The 15,593-nt window shown below is 40.7% G+C and overlaps 2 protein-coding genes across 2 annotated transcripts in view; one reads left to right on the forward strand and one right to left on the reverse strand.

The window, feature by feature from the left end:
• Window positions 1-1,472: 1,472 nt before the first annotated feature.
• On the reverse strand, window positions 1,473-4,840 carry timm22 (translocase of inner mitochondrial membrane 22 homolog (yeast)). Its single transcript, XM_075486360.1, has 4 exons — window positions 4,573-4,840; window positions 3,708-3,904; window positions 2,049-2,121; window positions 1,473-1,947 (listed from the first exon to the last, which is right to left on the reverse strand). The coding sequence occupies exons 1-4, from the start codon at window positions 4,829-4,831 to the stop codon at window positions 1,871-1,873; spliced, it is 606 nt and encodes a 201-aa protein (XP_075342475.1). The 5' UTR covers window positions 4,832-4,840; the 3' UTR covers window positions 1,473-1,870.
• Window positions 4,841-9,907: 5,067 nt separating this feature from the next.
• Window positions 9,908-15,593, forward strand: part of specc1 (sperm antigen with calponin homology and coiled-coil domains 1) — a 70,258-nt gene continuing 64,572 nt past the window's right edge. The window contains exon 1 of the mRNA XM_075486361.1: window positions 9,908-9,987. The gene's annotated coding sequence lies outside the window, so the exon portion shown is untranslated. The remainder of the gene's footprint in view (window positions 9,988-15,593) is intronic.

Genomic DNA, 15,593 nt, shown 5'->3' on the forward strand with positions numbered 1-15,593 from the left:
CTCCTGTAAAGTGAAAACATAATATTACCAACATTGTTTGGATTTGAAGTCAAACTATGTGAAATCAACATCACTTTAATCAGCTCGCCACGTCTCGATGTACAGATGGACACAAATGACCACGTTGGTTTCAATTACTCCAATTTGTTGGTAAGCAGAAGTGAGCCAACGACCCATGTAGATGATGGCTTAAAAATGACCTCTTGCATGGATCATCCTCACACAAAAGGCTCAGTAAGTCATTCTCTACATGTTGCAAAAGGACCGATAGTACTTTATCATAAAAGTGTTTACGGTATCTGTTATGTGAATTCTCTTTAGCATTACTCCATTGGCTCATAATTTATGAAGCTTGGTTTATGTTCATTTATAGCTTGCATTTCCATAAGGACACAAATAATTACTGAAGTATATTTCAGTTAAAAAAATGAAAATAATTGCAGCTACCAGCAGCTGTTGCATTTGTATCCAGAAAAATTCCCGTTACTCTTTCACAGGCACAGAGCGGTGTCCTCAGCAGTCCTGGGACACCCGAGAGTGGATATCAACCAGCCGGTGATCCAGGAAGACCACAGAACCAGGCTTAGAACTGCAGATCCAGGGATTACAGAGACAACAGACCTGCTCTGACAGCAAAGATGTTTCCAGACAAACACAGACAAGTTTCTTTCATCGAGAATTTTGATCATTCTGAAAGTTTAAATGTTATTCAGCACTGATACAATTCAGCAGTTTTCTTACTCCATCTTCTCCTGAAATTCATTTCATTTTAGTCGGACTTTGCAAACATTGATATATATATATAAACTTTAGCATTAGAGTCCATGTAATGAATGTACCATGTGATACGTGCAGAAAGTAAAAATGGTCAGACTCTGTAACTTTTTTCCTCCATGTTTTTTTAACCACTTGAAACGTTTGCTGAATGAATTCATTTAAACACTTTTGAAAGGAGAGTTTTCCGCGAGATCGTCTACTCTCAACATGTTTTTTCTTAAATGCTGCATGTGTCACGTTTTTTAGTGCAATCAGGTGCGCTGAATAAGTGATCGCTTTGTGACTCAAGCCAGAATATTGTATTTTTCTTTTGAGCGTGTTGAAATATTTTTCACAAACACACCTCATCCTTTCATTTAGGCTTAAAAACCTCTGTTTGTTTGAATTCGGGAGCTTTGAATAAACTCTCCGTTGTTGCCTTTTCACAGTTCTCACAATGTAGAAAAATTATCTCAGACAAACACCAAAGTTGACAAACCTCTGAATCACATCTTTCGAATTCTGGCCAAGTTTCCTCTTTAAATCCATAACTGAGTTGGTGTTAGTGACTCGACAACTACTGCCTGCTGCTGTATTTTGCCTGCTGAGTCAGTGACGGCAGCTGCGAATTCAGGAGCTGATTATATAACAGAAACCAGAATAAATACAATAAACAGTCGTCAGCTTGTATGGGAAAAAAGTACTGGATGCTCTGGTTAATAATAATAATAATAAAATAAAAAAAACAGCTTTAATATAAAATAATCTCGTGTTCCTGTTTGGATTATTCACCGATACATCAGATCAATGATCTAATAGCTGATCAGTGCCTCTCTGAGGGGATGTAGTCATGACTTCACTATTGCTCCATGGAAGCAGAAGCAGAGCCGCTCTGCTCATCAGGATCTACAGAGATTATCAACATGAGGCTGGCTTCAACTCCACATGACCAAATTATGGAGGCAGGAAAATACCCACAAGTCTTCTTTAGTCCGCTGTAGGGCGTCACTTTTACCATATCAATAAATTCTCCTTTCTGTGCGCCGGGTTTGACACAGTCAGAGTCCACGAGCGCAACAATCGAGTTCTTGTCTCTTAGCCACACCTTAGAGGATCAGCGCAGGTAATATTCAATCGCAGCGGAGAATGCAGCAAAACCTCCACATCCCAGGACTCCTGCTTTCAGACCAGCTGCAAAACAGAAAAAAAAAAAAAAAAAAAGGCATGTGAAGGCAAGATAAGTGTAACCCTTTCACTGTGAACCGGTTTAATAAGGTAAGCAGGTTACACACCACGAAACCCAATGACTCCTCCGGTCACACAACCGCTGTACACTGCGTTCTTCCAGTCAGATTTCCCTCTGTGCTGCAAGTGGAACACAAGTAGAACAATAAAGAAATTATTAAAGCAAACAAAACATTGCAGGAGCCAATGACGAGTTCCAACAAAAAGATTTCCACTTGAGTATTGCTAAGATTCGTTCATTTCCTCATTTTGCAAATAACCATTTAAAGCTGCAGTCTGCAACTCTTTTTCAAGCATAATGCCTGGAACTGTCCGGGGATTCTGAAAGTAGTACATTAAATACCCCAATACAAAAAAAATTAGTTCTCTAGGTCCCCTATATGTCCCGCTAGGTCCCTCCAAAGCCAGCAGGTTTGTTTACAAAATTGCAGACCGGCCCGGTAAAAGGTAACCAATCAGGTTACGAGCTGGGCTCTGCTGCCTGTCAATCACCGATTGTGCACGCGCGATACAAGGTAGGCTCGTCCCCACGCTTATTTATCTAGACTATTGAACTTCATTACGGGCTAGTCTACTTACTGTGTCTTCCATGATCGCAAATGACAGGTGAGTTGATGAATGAGGAGTCGTGTACGCGCATCTGGCGTGCACGTAGACGTGTATGAGTTCTCATGTGTTTTGATGGGGCGGGACAGGAAGTAGAATAACTTTTTATTTTTCGGTTAAAAAATAAGAATTTCTTGCATTTTGCGACTACGGAGGTCACCGTTTTCAACTTCAAGCATTCTGATAGATCATGTAAACTCTTAAAATGCCAAAAATTAGGACTTTACGTATGACATCAACAAATCCTGCAGACTGCAGCTTTAAAGATAAAACCCAGTTCAGCACCAGAGGGCGCTATACAACCACTCTGTGGAGGTTAAAAGCATGGATATAGTACTGTAATAGTGATAGTGAATAGTAAGACTTCTATTATTCCTAAGCTCTTTTTCTTGTCCTAGATGGGAAACTTAATAGGGTTAAGTAATAAGAGTAGGAAAAATCCTGGAGAATTCGACCTCACTAACTCAGCTGTGATGTGGGTCTGCAACCCTAAAAATATACAAATGTTCAATAAACACAAAAAGTGATTTAGATACTTCATCTCATCTTATCACACTATTACATGAAAGTTTTTTTCTATATGTGAACATATATAATATCACTTCATTATCAAGGTTTGTAATCCTAAAAGGAAAGAAAAACTCACACAGTGTCGTCACAGGCTGCTGACTCTTATTTATCCACAGTAAGAACAGCTGGGTGAAAAATCATCGAGTGTAGCTATGAAAGGCGTGGCCGCAAGGCATTGTGGGACGGAATTATCAGCTTTCGTTCATATAGAACGGCCCTGTGCGTCCGATGCTAAAGGAGATAACAGACAAAGTTCCTCTCCTCAGCATGAAGAGAATTTAAACAGCTCTCATCGTGGCTGCCACTTTAGTTTTGAATATAAAATATTTTTCTTTTTTGCTTCATTTAATTTGTTTGCATTTAGCTTTTATCTAAATTAAAAATTTAAATCTTAAATTATTTTCCATTTTTTTCCCTACATGGTGAAACGTATTCTTTTGTCTTGAGCTCCTGTGAGGGAGGCTGTAGGCATCGTGCGTGTCGTCTCGCCACGTACACTTCATGTAAGGAAAGGAAATGGCGCGACCTACTGATTCTATGATGCACTCTGTACAGGAGAACATGGCGCCCACGATGGCGAAGTTCTTGGCGTAAGACATCCCCCTCTGGCCCATGTCTTTGAGGACTTCTCGCGCTGTTGGGGTTTTCAAAGGGTCTTTGGGGTCAAAGCCAACATTGGTATCGATGCCAGCAGTGAACACACCAAAAGCTCCTCCGAGGACAAACCCTGTGGAAATGAAGAAGCACCCAATTATGAGTCAAAAAAGAATAACACAGCTACAGATTTGAGGAATAATTCAGTTCTTATCTATATAGCACCATATCACAACTAATCTCAAGGCACTTCAATGATACAGTCCAATTCAAGTCGATCAAATTCAATTCAAAATTAGTCCAAACTTACACACAGAGCCAATTAATTTTCTAGCTAAGGAAACCAACAGATTGCACTGAAACTTCTCTTCAGTCCGATCCCCCGTCCTGAGAGAAACGACTCCCTTTTAACAGGAACAAACCTCTGGCAGAAGCAGACTCAGGAGGGGAGTCTGTACCGAATAAAACACAGTAAAACTGCCTGTATGTGTTTTTTTTTGTTTTTTTTATTATTGCTGCTTTATTTTAATCTCAATGCAAAACCTTAACATCACCAATTTACTGTGACATGAGACTCCGTCAAGCGGCATGTGTTCATACATGAAAGGTACAGGCTTGACAACGTTAATAATTACACTTGTGAAGCAACTTGAGTTGCCCTGTTAAATAACTTATCACAGGAGTATGGGAGACAATTGCTCCCAATAGCAGTAAGGAAATCAGAAAACTGTTGGACTTTGGTTGGACGGGACCTGTTGCTGACATTAAATAACTGTGATATATTTTTAACTCGTTGTTTACCTCCCACACAGGCCAGGACAGACTTGAAGGCGCAGCTCTCCATTCCCCTCTCTATCATCTTCTGCTCGTCGCTTTTAGAAGGCATCGGCAGGCCTCCCAAAACGGCGGGGTTCAGGTCCTTCACGGGCCTCTTTTCCCCGATAAGATGCTCCAGAATCATACTGTACTGGATGTTCGGCTGGTCCATGCTCGAACCAGCCGAAGCTGGTACTTGTTGGTCGGGGACCGAGGCGTCTGCAGGGCTCGTGGAAGCGGCCATGTTTCTCAATGACACAGCCTTAGGTAAATGTAGTCGAAAGACAAGCTTCTGCGGATTCGCCAGATTTGTCTAAGACCGGAAGTTAAAGGAAAGTAGTTAAATATTTATTTTTGATTATAACACGACTAAAAACATAAACAACTATATTTTATTTTTTAATATCTTAATATCTTTATATATATATATATATATATATATATTTCATGTCAGCAGATTCGACACAAAAACTTGAAAAAGCTTTATTCAAACAGAATATTTCCAAACGGGTACCTATTTAATTATTGATTTATTTTTATTATACAAATTCATGTACAAAATACATGGCTTACATCATCCTATATACATTTTAAAGGAGCAGATGCATGTGAAGAATGCAGAACAGAAAACGTGAAAATAAAATCTTCATATGATAAATAAAATAAAATAAAGTTTCCTAGGGCTTTTGTAACAAATCCTATTTTCCAAAAAAACTTAAACGTTTTATAGCATTTTTACTATTAAGGGCTTTGGTAAAGGAAAGAAAATCTTTATGAAATAGAAAAAAATCTGGGTTTCACATTCATATATTTACAAGATAAAGATCCACATTTATTACATTATGTTATTCCTACTTATCGTTTACGTTGCTCCAAACTGTTTGTCAACTGAAAGACTACATTTCCCAGAAATCCACCTCACTGCGCCAAGGTCTCTGCACGCGGCTCCGCCTACCAGCTTCGGCACTATGGCGGCCCTAATGAGCCATACCTGGCAAAGGAGAAGGCTCAGTCTACCTTTAGCTTTTAAATGGGATTGCTGACAAAAAACCCGTATCGAGGGGACGGCAACGTTGGGGAATAACTGATACATTTTGGCTTAAAATTAATTTATTTTACGGCTCACATGGAACCAATAGCTACTTCAAATAATTTGCATTTATTTCTAAACCAAACCAAAAACAACTTGAAAGTCATAATTCCTTGTGAGCATGGCAGTTGTACATAAGTTAAGGACAAATTAAAGATAAATATAGTGCAAATGAATGAAAGAGCAGACAGTATATATACAAGGTAATAATAAAACATTGAAGCTCTAATACCTAAAATTTAAAAAGGTGCTAGCAACAGTGTATTCTTTGCTGTATCTACCACAAACAGGCTTAACTACAACACTTAGCTACTACACTTATAGTCTTGTCAAGCTAAGTGGGGATTTGTTTTTAATGACTCAAATCTTGTGAAGAAAATGCACTTGGGAAGAACAAAAGCTGAAATTATCAAATCAGGGAAAGCTAAGTCTAAACCACGGCTTCTCCCCAACTTTTGGAGCAATAATATTTACCTTTTATATTTGTATGTAAATATAAAAGTTTATTTTGCAAAAGAGTGATATCCTTTTTCTGATCAGACTGCCTGGCAGAGAGAGGTCCACTGCGCTGTTTAACTTCAACCTTGAACCATTTATTAAATTCTGAGCTTGACTTGGAGTTTGTATATCTTCTCTCAGACAAACGAACACGACAGACTCCACCCCTCTGTTTACCAGTTATTGAGAAGTTCTAACAATCTCATTCTGAAAGCTAAATCTCCAGCTCACAATGCTAATTACACATGTCAGCACACCTGTGATTAGCTGTCAGTGTGTATTGAGTGAATTGTTGTAAAAAAATCAGTGTCTGCCTCCTGAAGAAAGCAATTGGATTTTGAACGTGAATTTTTTGCCATTGTCGACAATAAGTGGCATGAGGATGAAACCCAAACGAAAGAGTTGATAGAGGTTCGGCTTCTCGCCCAGATTGCTATGTTTAAAGTTGAGGTGGACTCATCACATCAAATCGATGATCACAGAGTATTTGCTTCCATGCGAGACTGTTAAGCTTGAAGACAAGCTGGACTCGTCATTTCTGTCTAGTATTAGGAGTTTGAACACCTGGAGGAGATTGAAAACAAAAACTACACGATAACGAAATGCTTAAGAAAGATGGTCCAGATGGAGGATGTGATTATAAAAACTTCAAACTGAGGCCCACAAGGTGGCCCAGCAACACCGAAGTGGAAGAACCGAAAGCCCACTTGACCCAAATAAAACAAGAGCTCAGGATTGTTTGGGAGAGCTTTGTTGGAGCTGTGTGACAATGTTAAAGCAGCAGATCAGCGAGTTGCAGCCAGTTTATCCCAAAGAGCAGTTTTTGAAAGGAAGAGCAAGTTTATTAAGGCCTTCTAAAAACACAGTTCTCTGAAAAAATTTTTTTCCAAAAAAGGAAAAAGGGTTCAAAACACTGCAGAGAGAAGTGAAGGCTTTGAATGATAAGGTGGAGTGAGCTGCTAATGGAAATGCTCATTCATCATCCACCAGGCCCTGAAAAAAAGATAAGGAAGCAAATGTATCCTGAGCAACACATCAAACTGTACCCACCCCCAGCTCCATCCTCAAGACTTTAAGGACCCAACCTGGTGATGAGTTAGCCTGGCGACGCCATCCTACGTACTTCCGCCCAAAGATTTTGGCTCCGCACATAGTCTGGCCAAATCCCCCTACCTCGGTTCGCTCAGTGTTTTGCTAATCAGCAAACAGTTGCGAGTGGTGACGCAGAACTCACGCGCGGAGTCCATTGTAGTCCATATAATTGTAGTTCAACCGCAGCGGAAATAAACATGGCGACGGAAGAACGCTAGAAGCTATCCATGAAGTTGTCTCAACTCTGGAGAGCATTGCACAATTAAAACAAGAGCAAGAGGAATGCCTCGTCAATTTTGTTAGTGGCAAGGATGTCGTAGCTCTCCTTCCAACTGGCTTTGGGAAAAGTTTGATTTATCAAATGGTACCGGTATAATGAAAGCGGATGTGGGAAGCGTGATTCGCGAGCTAGAGCCTCGCGAGAGTAAGCATGAACCTCGGCGCATAACCTACGTCCTTTCTAAACATTACTGATTGGTTAAGGGAACTCCAATGAATTTAAGTTGCTGAGTAAGGTCCCACCCTCCATGGAAACAGATTTCTATTGGGTTTTTCCAGACTGTTTGACGGAGTCAACAGTCGGCTTTCGCCCAGGCTAGTGATGAGTAGGAATATTCAAATAAAATTCAAATAAATATTCCTGAATGGCTACGCATAAGAGGTAGCCTGCTGTAGTATCTCTGGACATGTTGTGTCTTTCTGTGCATCTTCTTCAAACTGTCTAACGTGCCTGCCGCCCTGTTCCCACTTCACCCAACCTCGAATTTGCTCCCTGCAAGTGGTGAGCCAATGTGAAGTTAGCTTCCTGTTGCTTTTTTGCCCCAGGAGGGCCGTTTTCTGGTGAGCTCCCCCTCAAGGCTGGGTCCAGAGGGGTTCCCTGGTTTCCTTATTCCCGACGAGGTTACAATGTTCGTCTGGTGCCATTCCATCAATGTCTTATCATTCCTAGTCTGACCCCTCCCCAAGACCAACTTGCATTGGGAGACTCAACCAGGGGCAAATGCTCCGGATAACACAGATCACAGGATCGTGTTGACATGTGCAACATTATCTCGGTGCAATGACAAAGATGGACAAGTTGTCGGCTCAGCTGTTAGATGAGCAGCTCAAGAATTTGGAGCTGACGACGACTACCACCAAGGCTCAGATGGGGATTGCTGAAATAGTTTTCACTTTACTTCCATCTGCAGAGCCTTCAGAGGCTGTTTTGTGCAGTTATAATGGTTACAGGTGTTGTTGTGGTGTGTGGTGAGACAGGATCTTGTCGCTCAGCTGCAGGACCTGATCAGTGAGCTGGTGCAGAAGAAGGATCTGCTGATGGACAACAGGAAACCGCAAGAAAGGTGAGAAGCTGGACAGGTGTTTGCTTCAGGTTGGTGCTTCTCTTCCTCTGAAGAATGGTGGAGATGCTGCAAACATGCTGTGTTTCAATACACAATCTAATTTCATAACTCCTGCATCCTGCATTGATTCCTCTACTTGTCTCCTCACATCTTAGTCCCTCCCACCTGACATGCAGAGGAGGAGTCAAGGTCTTTTCAAATCTGACACAGATGCACCTTCTGTCCGTCTTTTATGATCTCTGTCAGATGAGTAGTAAAGGTGGTCATGACAACATGCATCTCCTGTGTTGTGCAGTGTGTGCTCAGCTGTGTCACACTCTCAGTGTTTCTGTAGTGTTTGCAGCACCTTCAATGTATCTAAGAAACATACACGGTGGCTTCATGAGCAGCAGCTGAAGTTTCAGATCGCTCAGCTGGAGATGGCTGACCTCGTCCACAAATGTTATTTTACTGTTTTACTTCCTCTAAGACAAACACTGTAAACAGATAAGATGAATGATAATTTAGTCTAATATGAACAATTTGTTCCTGCTGCATCATCCAAATGTTTAAAAGATCATTTTTGAGGAATAATACAAAATATAATTTAACATTTTGATTTCATCCCTACTCCAGCTTCCTCCCATCATCCAAAAACATGCATGTTGGGTTAACTGGTGTCTCTAAACTGGCCCGAGGAGTGAGTGTGAGCGTGAGTGGTTGTTTGTCTCTGTGTGGCCCTGTGATGGACTGGTGACCTCTACTAGATGTACCCCGCCTCTGGGGCAGCTGGGATAGGTTCCAGCTTCCCCACCTCTCTAAAAATGGAATAAGCTGGTATAGAAAATGGAGGGATGGATGGATGCATGGATTTCACCCCTGTGATCATTTGAAGAAAAATCAGCTACTGACAGAAGAAAATACTAAACTTAGGTTCAGTTTCTGGAACAGAAGCAACAATTGGTGGAACTAAAGAACCGGCTTAAGTTCTAAAGCAGCGTGAAACATGAACTGAGAGTTAATTTAGGAAATATCAGCAGCCTGATAATCTTGTAAATGTGCTCTTTATTTTCATTTTTTTGTTGATATATCCTAATTAAGTAAGTGACAAAGAGCACTGAGAACAGAACATTGTGTGTTGTGTCAGAGACCTCACCTCCCTATGTGTCCCGGCAGAGCTTGGAATATTTTTATTCTTATCATTTCAATTGCTTCCAACCGTCGTCAACTGAAAGACTACATTTCCCAGATATCCATCCGAGCACTGCGCCAAACTCTGCACGCGCTCCACCTACCGGCTCCAGCGCAGGCCGTTGGTGACACTTTAATGACTGGCGTGCGTAAAGCGGCAGCAGCATCTTGACCAGACAACAGCAGCACCACCGCATTACCGTACAGGTGAGATGAAGCCCTCGTCTTTAGGCTTATCTATTTTTGACAGATCGCCGTATTCCCTCCTCTTTTTGTCAGGTTGTTGAGTTAAAATATGTTAACTTGCCGGTGGACATTGAAGAAGCGGCCAGAGTCGGTCGAGATCAGTTGGTCTGGCCGGTGAACACCAACGCCAAAGTGACTGTTGACAGCTTGCTTGTGTACATCAACCAGCGTAGTAAACGGTGTTTCTGTCTTTATTAATGCAATAACTTACTTATTTTTGAAGATGGCACATCTTTCCTCGTGCCATATATAATAAAAATTGCCCAAGGACATTATTTCCACGCTGATTGAACGTACACGGATGACTGTGAGTGCGGTGATCGCTTGTGCGCCTACACGATGGCATTTCCTGTTGTATATATGGCTTCATGAATCTAATATTGCTCTCTTTGCACCATATGGACTCGCGAATTCAGCAGGACCCTTTGTACCAACTATAAAGGTATTGGAACAGTATGTTTCATGTCAACATATCTTCATTAGTTGGTAAATAGATTGAAAAGTCCATTACTTTTAAGAAAGTATTTTAAAAAGGGGTAATTTTCCGTTGGCTTGGAAATTGTTAAATATATACTTAAAACAGCCTGTCATTTTGTAAAGTTTATACGAATTTGCTTCAGAAATCCCCACAACTTTAGAGCAAAATTCCACTACTCCAGCTACTGTCACCTACTGATATTTGATATAAGCTCTATTCATCAAAGGTTTCTTCTTCTGTTTCCTTTTATATATCATTCTAAAGTTTTCTATACCATCTGCTTCTTATAAAAAAAAAACTGCCCCTGCTGTAAACCAGGGAATGGCTGGCAGATGAAGTTACTAATGAATTGACCAAATTAGCTGTGCTGCCTAGATTTGATGTAAACTTTACATTTTGCTACCGAGCTGCATTTGGAACAACCTCAGTGTGCTTCAAGCTGTTTCTCTTCACATGATCAGTCAGCCATTTGCTCCTCATTAGATCTGTTCCTTCTGAAGCAGTCAAAAAAGGCACCGTTGTGTTTAGTGCAGCTATTTGTGAAACTGTGTGCTGTATGTCTTTAATAGGTCCTTAAATGCATCATTATGAAAGACTGTCCTGACTAAGCTACAGTGTGTAATTACACGGTTGCCACGTAACATTTATGGCTGATTGTAAACCACACCAAAGTGTTCCAAAAGTATCAGATCATTGCTTGAACAATAAACTTTTCTTTTTTTTTTTTTTTTTTACTGATGGCTTGCTGTGCAGCATAGTTGGACATGCCATTAATGTTGAAAAGGCAGTTGAGCTGTAAAATAATGTAATTGCAGAGCTCATGCTGTAGTCTGGTGTTTATGGAAGGGACCAGCCTTGGAGTTGGACATGCTTCACTCCTTTGGGAAAAACCAAATGGTCAACAAATGACAGCTTTCGCTTTCCTCTGTTGCTTTTGATCAGACCAGAAGAAAAGAGATTTCACATATGAACACTGCGCCACTTATTTATGATGTAGTCAATGTGGCATTTGTTTGTGGGTAATTACAGCCTCTGCTTTTCTCATGGTTAACCATCCAATATGAAGAAATAGCTGAAATCTGCCTTTGCTCTCCGAGTTGTGTTCAGGACAGAATGTTGTACAAACAGAACAAAGTTATGCGAGTCATATGTTACCGCAGTGACAGGCAGTGAATTTGTAATGCAGGCTAAAGTGGATCCATCCAGCTGGTAATTCCTCATCCTTCACAAATGAAGAGGGACCTGTGTTTTCCCTGTCTTTGACATATACAGAAGAAGTGTTTTCAGCAAAGATGCTAATGTAAATACACCTCACACCAACTAATGAGACTGTAGAATTAGATATTTTGTTGCTAATTTCATCACTTTGTTTTTGTTATTGTTTTTGCTGGAATTCCTCATCGATTTCAATTTCTCTGTAGTTTTTCTCATCGCCAGTTCAACTATTGATCCAACCTGTTCCTGTTGGGGGTTGTGTGGAGAGTACACATGTTTGCATCTTTGCAAAGTGGTGGGACGGCTTGTTTTGTTAGACAGAAAGTGATATGTTCTGATCTCCTTGACTGTTCTGCTCAATAGGAAGAATTTCACTGTGTGAGTGTATGACGTTCTAAAGGAAATTCAAGGTCCCCTCTCCGTGCTGCTCCAGACTCTCAGAAATATCTAATGAAGTCCTTCATCCACTTGCTGTAACTGATGCATGAATCGAGTCAGGGTGGGGGTTATGTAACTACATTTAGAGCGACCTTGTCCAGGTGTGGTAAGAATAGTGAAAAGAGGACACTGCAGTGATGTGGTCCTCTGTGATGTGGCCGATACTCTCTATTCAGAGATGCTAAATGGCTCTCTATGGAAAGACATGCCTTTCACCGTAGTCATATCCTGTTGACTCAATGTAGCACTTAAAACATCGACCATTGTCTCAGATTTGCAGCCGCACTGTCCAAACCAGTAAGTCTTCCATGTAACTGGAAAGAAATGTTCATCCTCCACAAGTTGGGCAACAACAGACGCAGACACCTGATCAGTTCTGTTTGAAAATATAATGGCAGGTAATGGATGGGTTGTAGCTTTATGCTGCAATAAGCTGTCAACAATGTTCAGTGACATCTGTTGGGAGTGCAAATCACGCACTTAGAAACATGTTCAAACAATTTTTTATATCCTTGCTATCCGTCAACAATTCAAATGAGCTCCAAATAATGCCTTTATGATCCAATTTCAGATTGAAAAACAGTAGTTTTTGCTTAAATGAAACTTAGTTAGAATTGGGGGCAATATATAAATATACTTAAGCCAAGGTATACAAGATTCTGCTGTTTTTGTAAGGACGGTGCAGCTTCTGAACAAGTGTGCAGCTGCTGTGTGCATGTTCATAGAGGGATCACCATAGCAACTGTTTTCTACTTCATTCGTCATTACGTAAAATCTTTAGGATGTAAGGTGTTACGTAAGTTTCAAATCAGAGAACCCATATTGGTGCAAAGTGAGTTGGACAGAGTATCTGATGAGGTAAAGTTTAGGATTCCTGAGTAACTCAACCATCCAGTTTGACCAAGAAATACAGACTGACCTGAATTCACAAAAAACTATACTTTATGGATATATGTTAGCTCTGATAACAGCTTTTTGCTCAGGGGTCAGTTTCCCAGAGCGCCCTTTATCTCTATCTTAAGTTAATCCTATTTTCCATGTGCAATGATCAGCTTGTTTGTATAATGAACAGCTCTCACAGTCTTAAGCATGAGGATTTTAGGAAGATACGAATATGGGCTGAAACACATTTGACCGCCTGGTCCGACCAGTCAGCTGGCTTTCATGCGTTCGCACACGCATACAGAAAGAGGCACTCAGTGTGATCTGAAAAGAAAGAGTTGTTATCTGTCCTCAAGAGGCGAGGTCTGCTCTGCATACAGTTAGACTGGCATGTGCTTCGCTGCAGCGTAGGAGGCTTTAAATGAGGCGGGAGGAGCTTGACCTAACATATTTGGACTTGGTACTAATATTAGGTTAGTTAAATCATTAGTAGCGCACATATTTTTGGACAAAACACACGGTTGCAGTTTGATGCTGTATTGCATGATATACTGTTCCATTGCAAAGGCACAGATGGTTGTCAGCCTCCACAGAATTGCCAAGAATAGCATTTTAGTTTTCCCTTTTTTTATGCCTGAAATATTATCCACAGTAAGACTAGTAGATAGAATACTTTACACTAGCATACAGTGGTGTTTATTTGTTCTTGACGAAGGGTAGTCCTCAGCATCTTTTTAATCTGTGTAGGTTTTTAGCTCAGGAACGTTCAGGAAACGGACTGCATACTTGACAAGCATCACACTCACTGGCACAACTCACTTGCTCCAAGGAATGCTTCTGTTTTTGTAAATGGGTCATCTCTTCTACGTCTGCGGTCAAGCAGAGATATGGTTTTACAAATGTAAATGTCCTGTAAAAATTCAGTAAGTCAAGAAAAGATTAAAAGATTAAGTTATTCCAGCCCAGTAAACAGGACAAGCAAGTTTGCACGTCTGACGTCCACATGGGAGGCGACTGTCATTAAAATATTTGTTTGGTATCTAAAAGATGCCTGACCCATTGTAATCTCTTTTGGTCGCCATACAAGTTAAACTGAACACACCCACAGTGCACATCAAATAGCTCTCATGCCACAAGTCTGTCTGCTGCTTGCAGACTCGAACGACACGCAGAAAGAAGCACTCCTTTTGGGTTGGACAATAAGTCAAGCCAGTGGTGCTGGTACTATAATGTTCCATTGTGGAAAATCACAGAGCTCGGTTTAGTGGCTGTGTTTTTATTCCCTCGCAGGTCTTGTGGATGCTGTGCTAGTGTTTCTATGGAATCCACCCACTCAGTAGATGTAGCCAGCTTGGCAGACTGAAAAGCAGCTGAAGTTTGTGCAACGTGGCTCAGCACGACTGTTTATCAGACAAGAACTTTGACACTGGCAAAGCAGGAAGTTTGGCCCTCCAGGGAAGCTAGCTCTGAGAGAGATGAAACAGAGAATGAAGTAGATGAAATATACATGAGGACTGTATCCATATCAACTTCTTCTTGCTGTATTCTCAGCAAATTGAATGACTGGGACTCAAGAACCATGTATTATTTTCTGAATTAATCTAATCAATTCTTCTTATGGACCCAGTAACAATAGATAAACCGTTGTCTTTATTCAGCTGCTAACTTGTATTATTGTGCAGGTGTGTCTGGTTGCAAAAAGAGATGAAGACATTATCTCTGCTTTTATGGTCGTGGTTCATGGACATAATCTGTACTATAAAATATTCTCACACATTGCTGCATGATTTATGTGTAAGATTTATGTTGGTAAATGGTAATTTAGTTAACAAAGAATATACAGAAGCTTTCAAAGGTTCAAATTAAGTTATTGAATTCCCCTACTGACCTCAGTCCAGATTGAAGAAAATGATCAACTCAGCACTTTCCTTACTAACTCTTCTTTCTTTGAATCTGTCTTTGAACTGAAAGCTGCTGATTTAAGCAACTGCTCTCCTCTGTTGGCTGTTTCATATTCAGGTGCTGACAAGTCATTTTTGTGTGTGTGTTTTGGCTGAGATTTAATGTTGAATGAAAACAACAATGGTGCTTGCTTTCTGATTAGAATCAACTTGGACTCAGAAATAAAGATCTTTAATCAGTAGCCTCAAACACATACAGTAAATAGCGAATTAGAAATGTCAATAACTGTCTCCAGGCTCAGTGATCCCTTAATAGGATGTAAATATTTGAACAGATGTACTAATTAGTGGGTTTGGTATCGGGGCTTTGCTCACAGTCAGTTCTAAACTCTGACAAATTGCTACTGATTACAGAAAATTATACATTTGCTGTCTTTTCTTGTGTGAAACTATGACACAACTCCCCCTAATACCGCATTTTGCATCCTGTTGTGCACCAGTTTCACATCCCTCCAGACTAATGGATGAACACAGAGGGAGAACAGAGACTGTGTCACAGCATGGGACACAAACTTATCCCACACACTTCCTGTTTCACATTAGCAGAGATACTGACTGTGCCTATGCTGCTTTCCTACAGCCAGGTGTTGTAC

Source organism: Odontesthes bonariensis, chromosome 16 (genome assembly GCF_027942865.1).
Source record: "Odontesthes bonariensis isolate fOdoBon6 chromosome 16, fOdoBon6.hap1, whole genome shotgun sequence".
In the NCBI taxonomy this organism is placed as follows: Eukaryota; Metazoa; Chordata; class Actinopteri; order Atheriniformes; family Atherinopsidae; genus Odontesthes; species Odontesthes bonariensis.

Bases quoted from the DNA above. Each gene is read 5' to 3' on its own strand.
- timm22 (XM_075486360.1), bottom strand. From the start codon at position 4,831: ATGGCCGCTTCCACGAGCCCTGCAGACGCCTCGGTCCCCGACCAACAA. The intron at 2,122-3,707 runs GTAGGTCGCGCC...TTCCACTTGCAG, and splicing joins CAGAGTGCATCATAGAATCA to CACAGAGGGAAATCTGACTG. The intron at 1,948-2,048 runs GTGTGTAACCTG...TCTGTTTTGCAG, and splicing joins AGGAGTCATTGGGTTTCGTG to CTGGTCTGAAAGCAGGAGTC.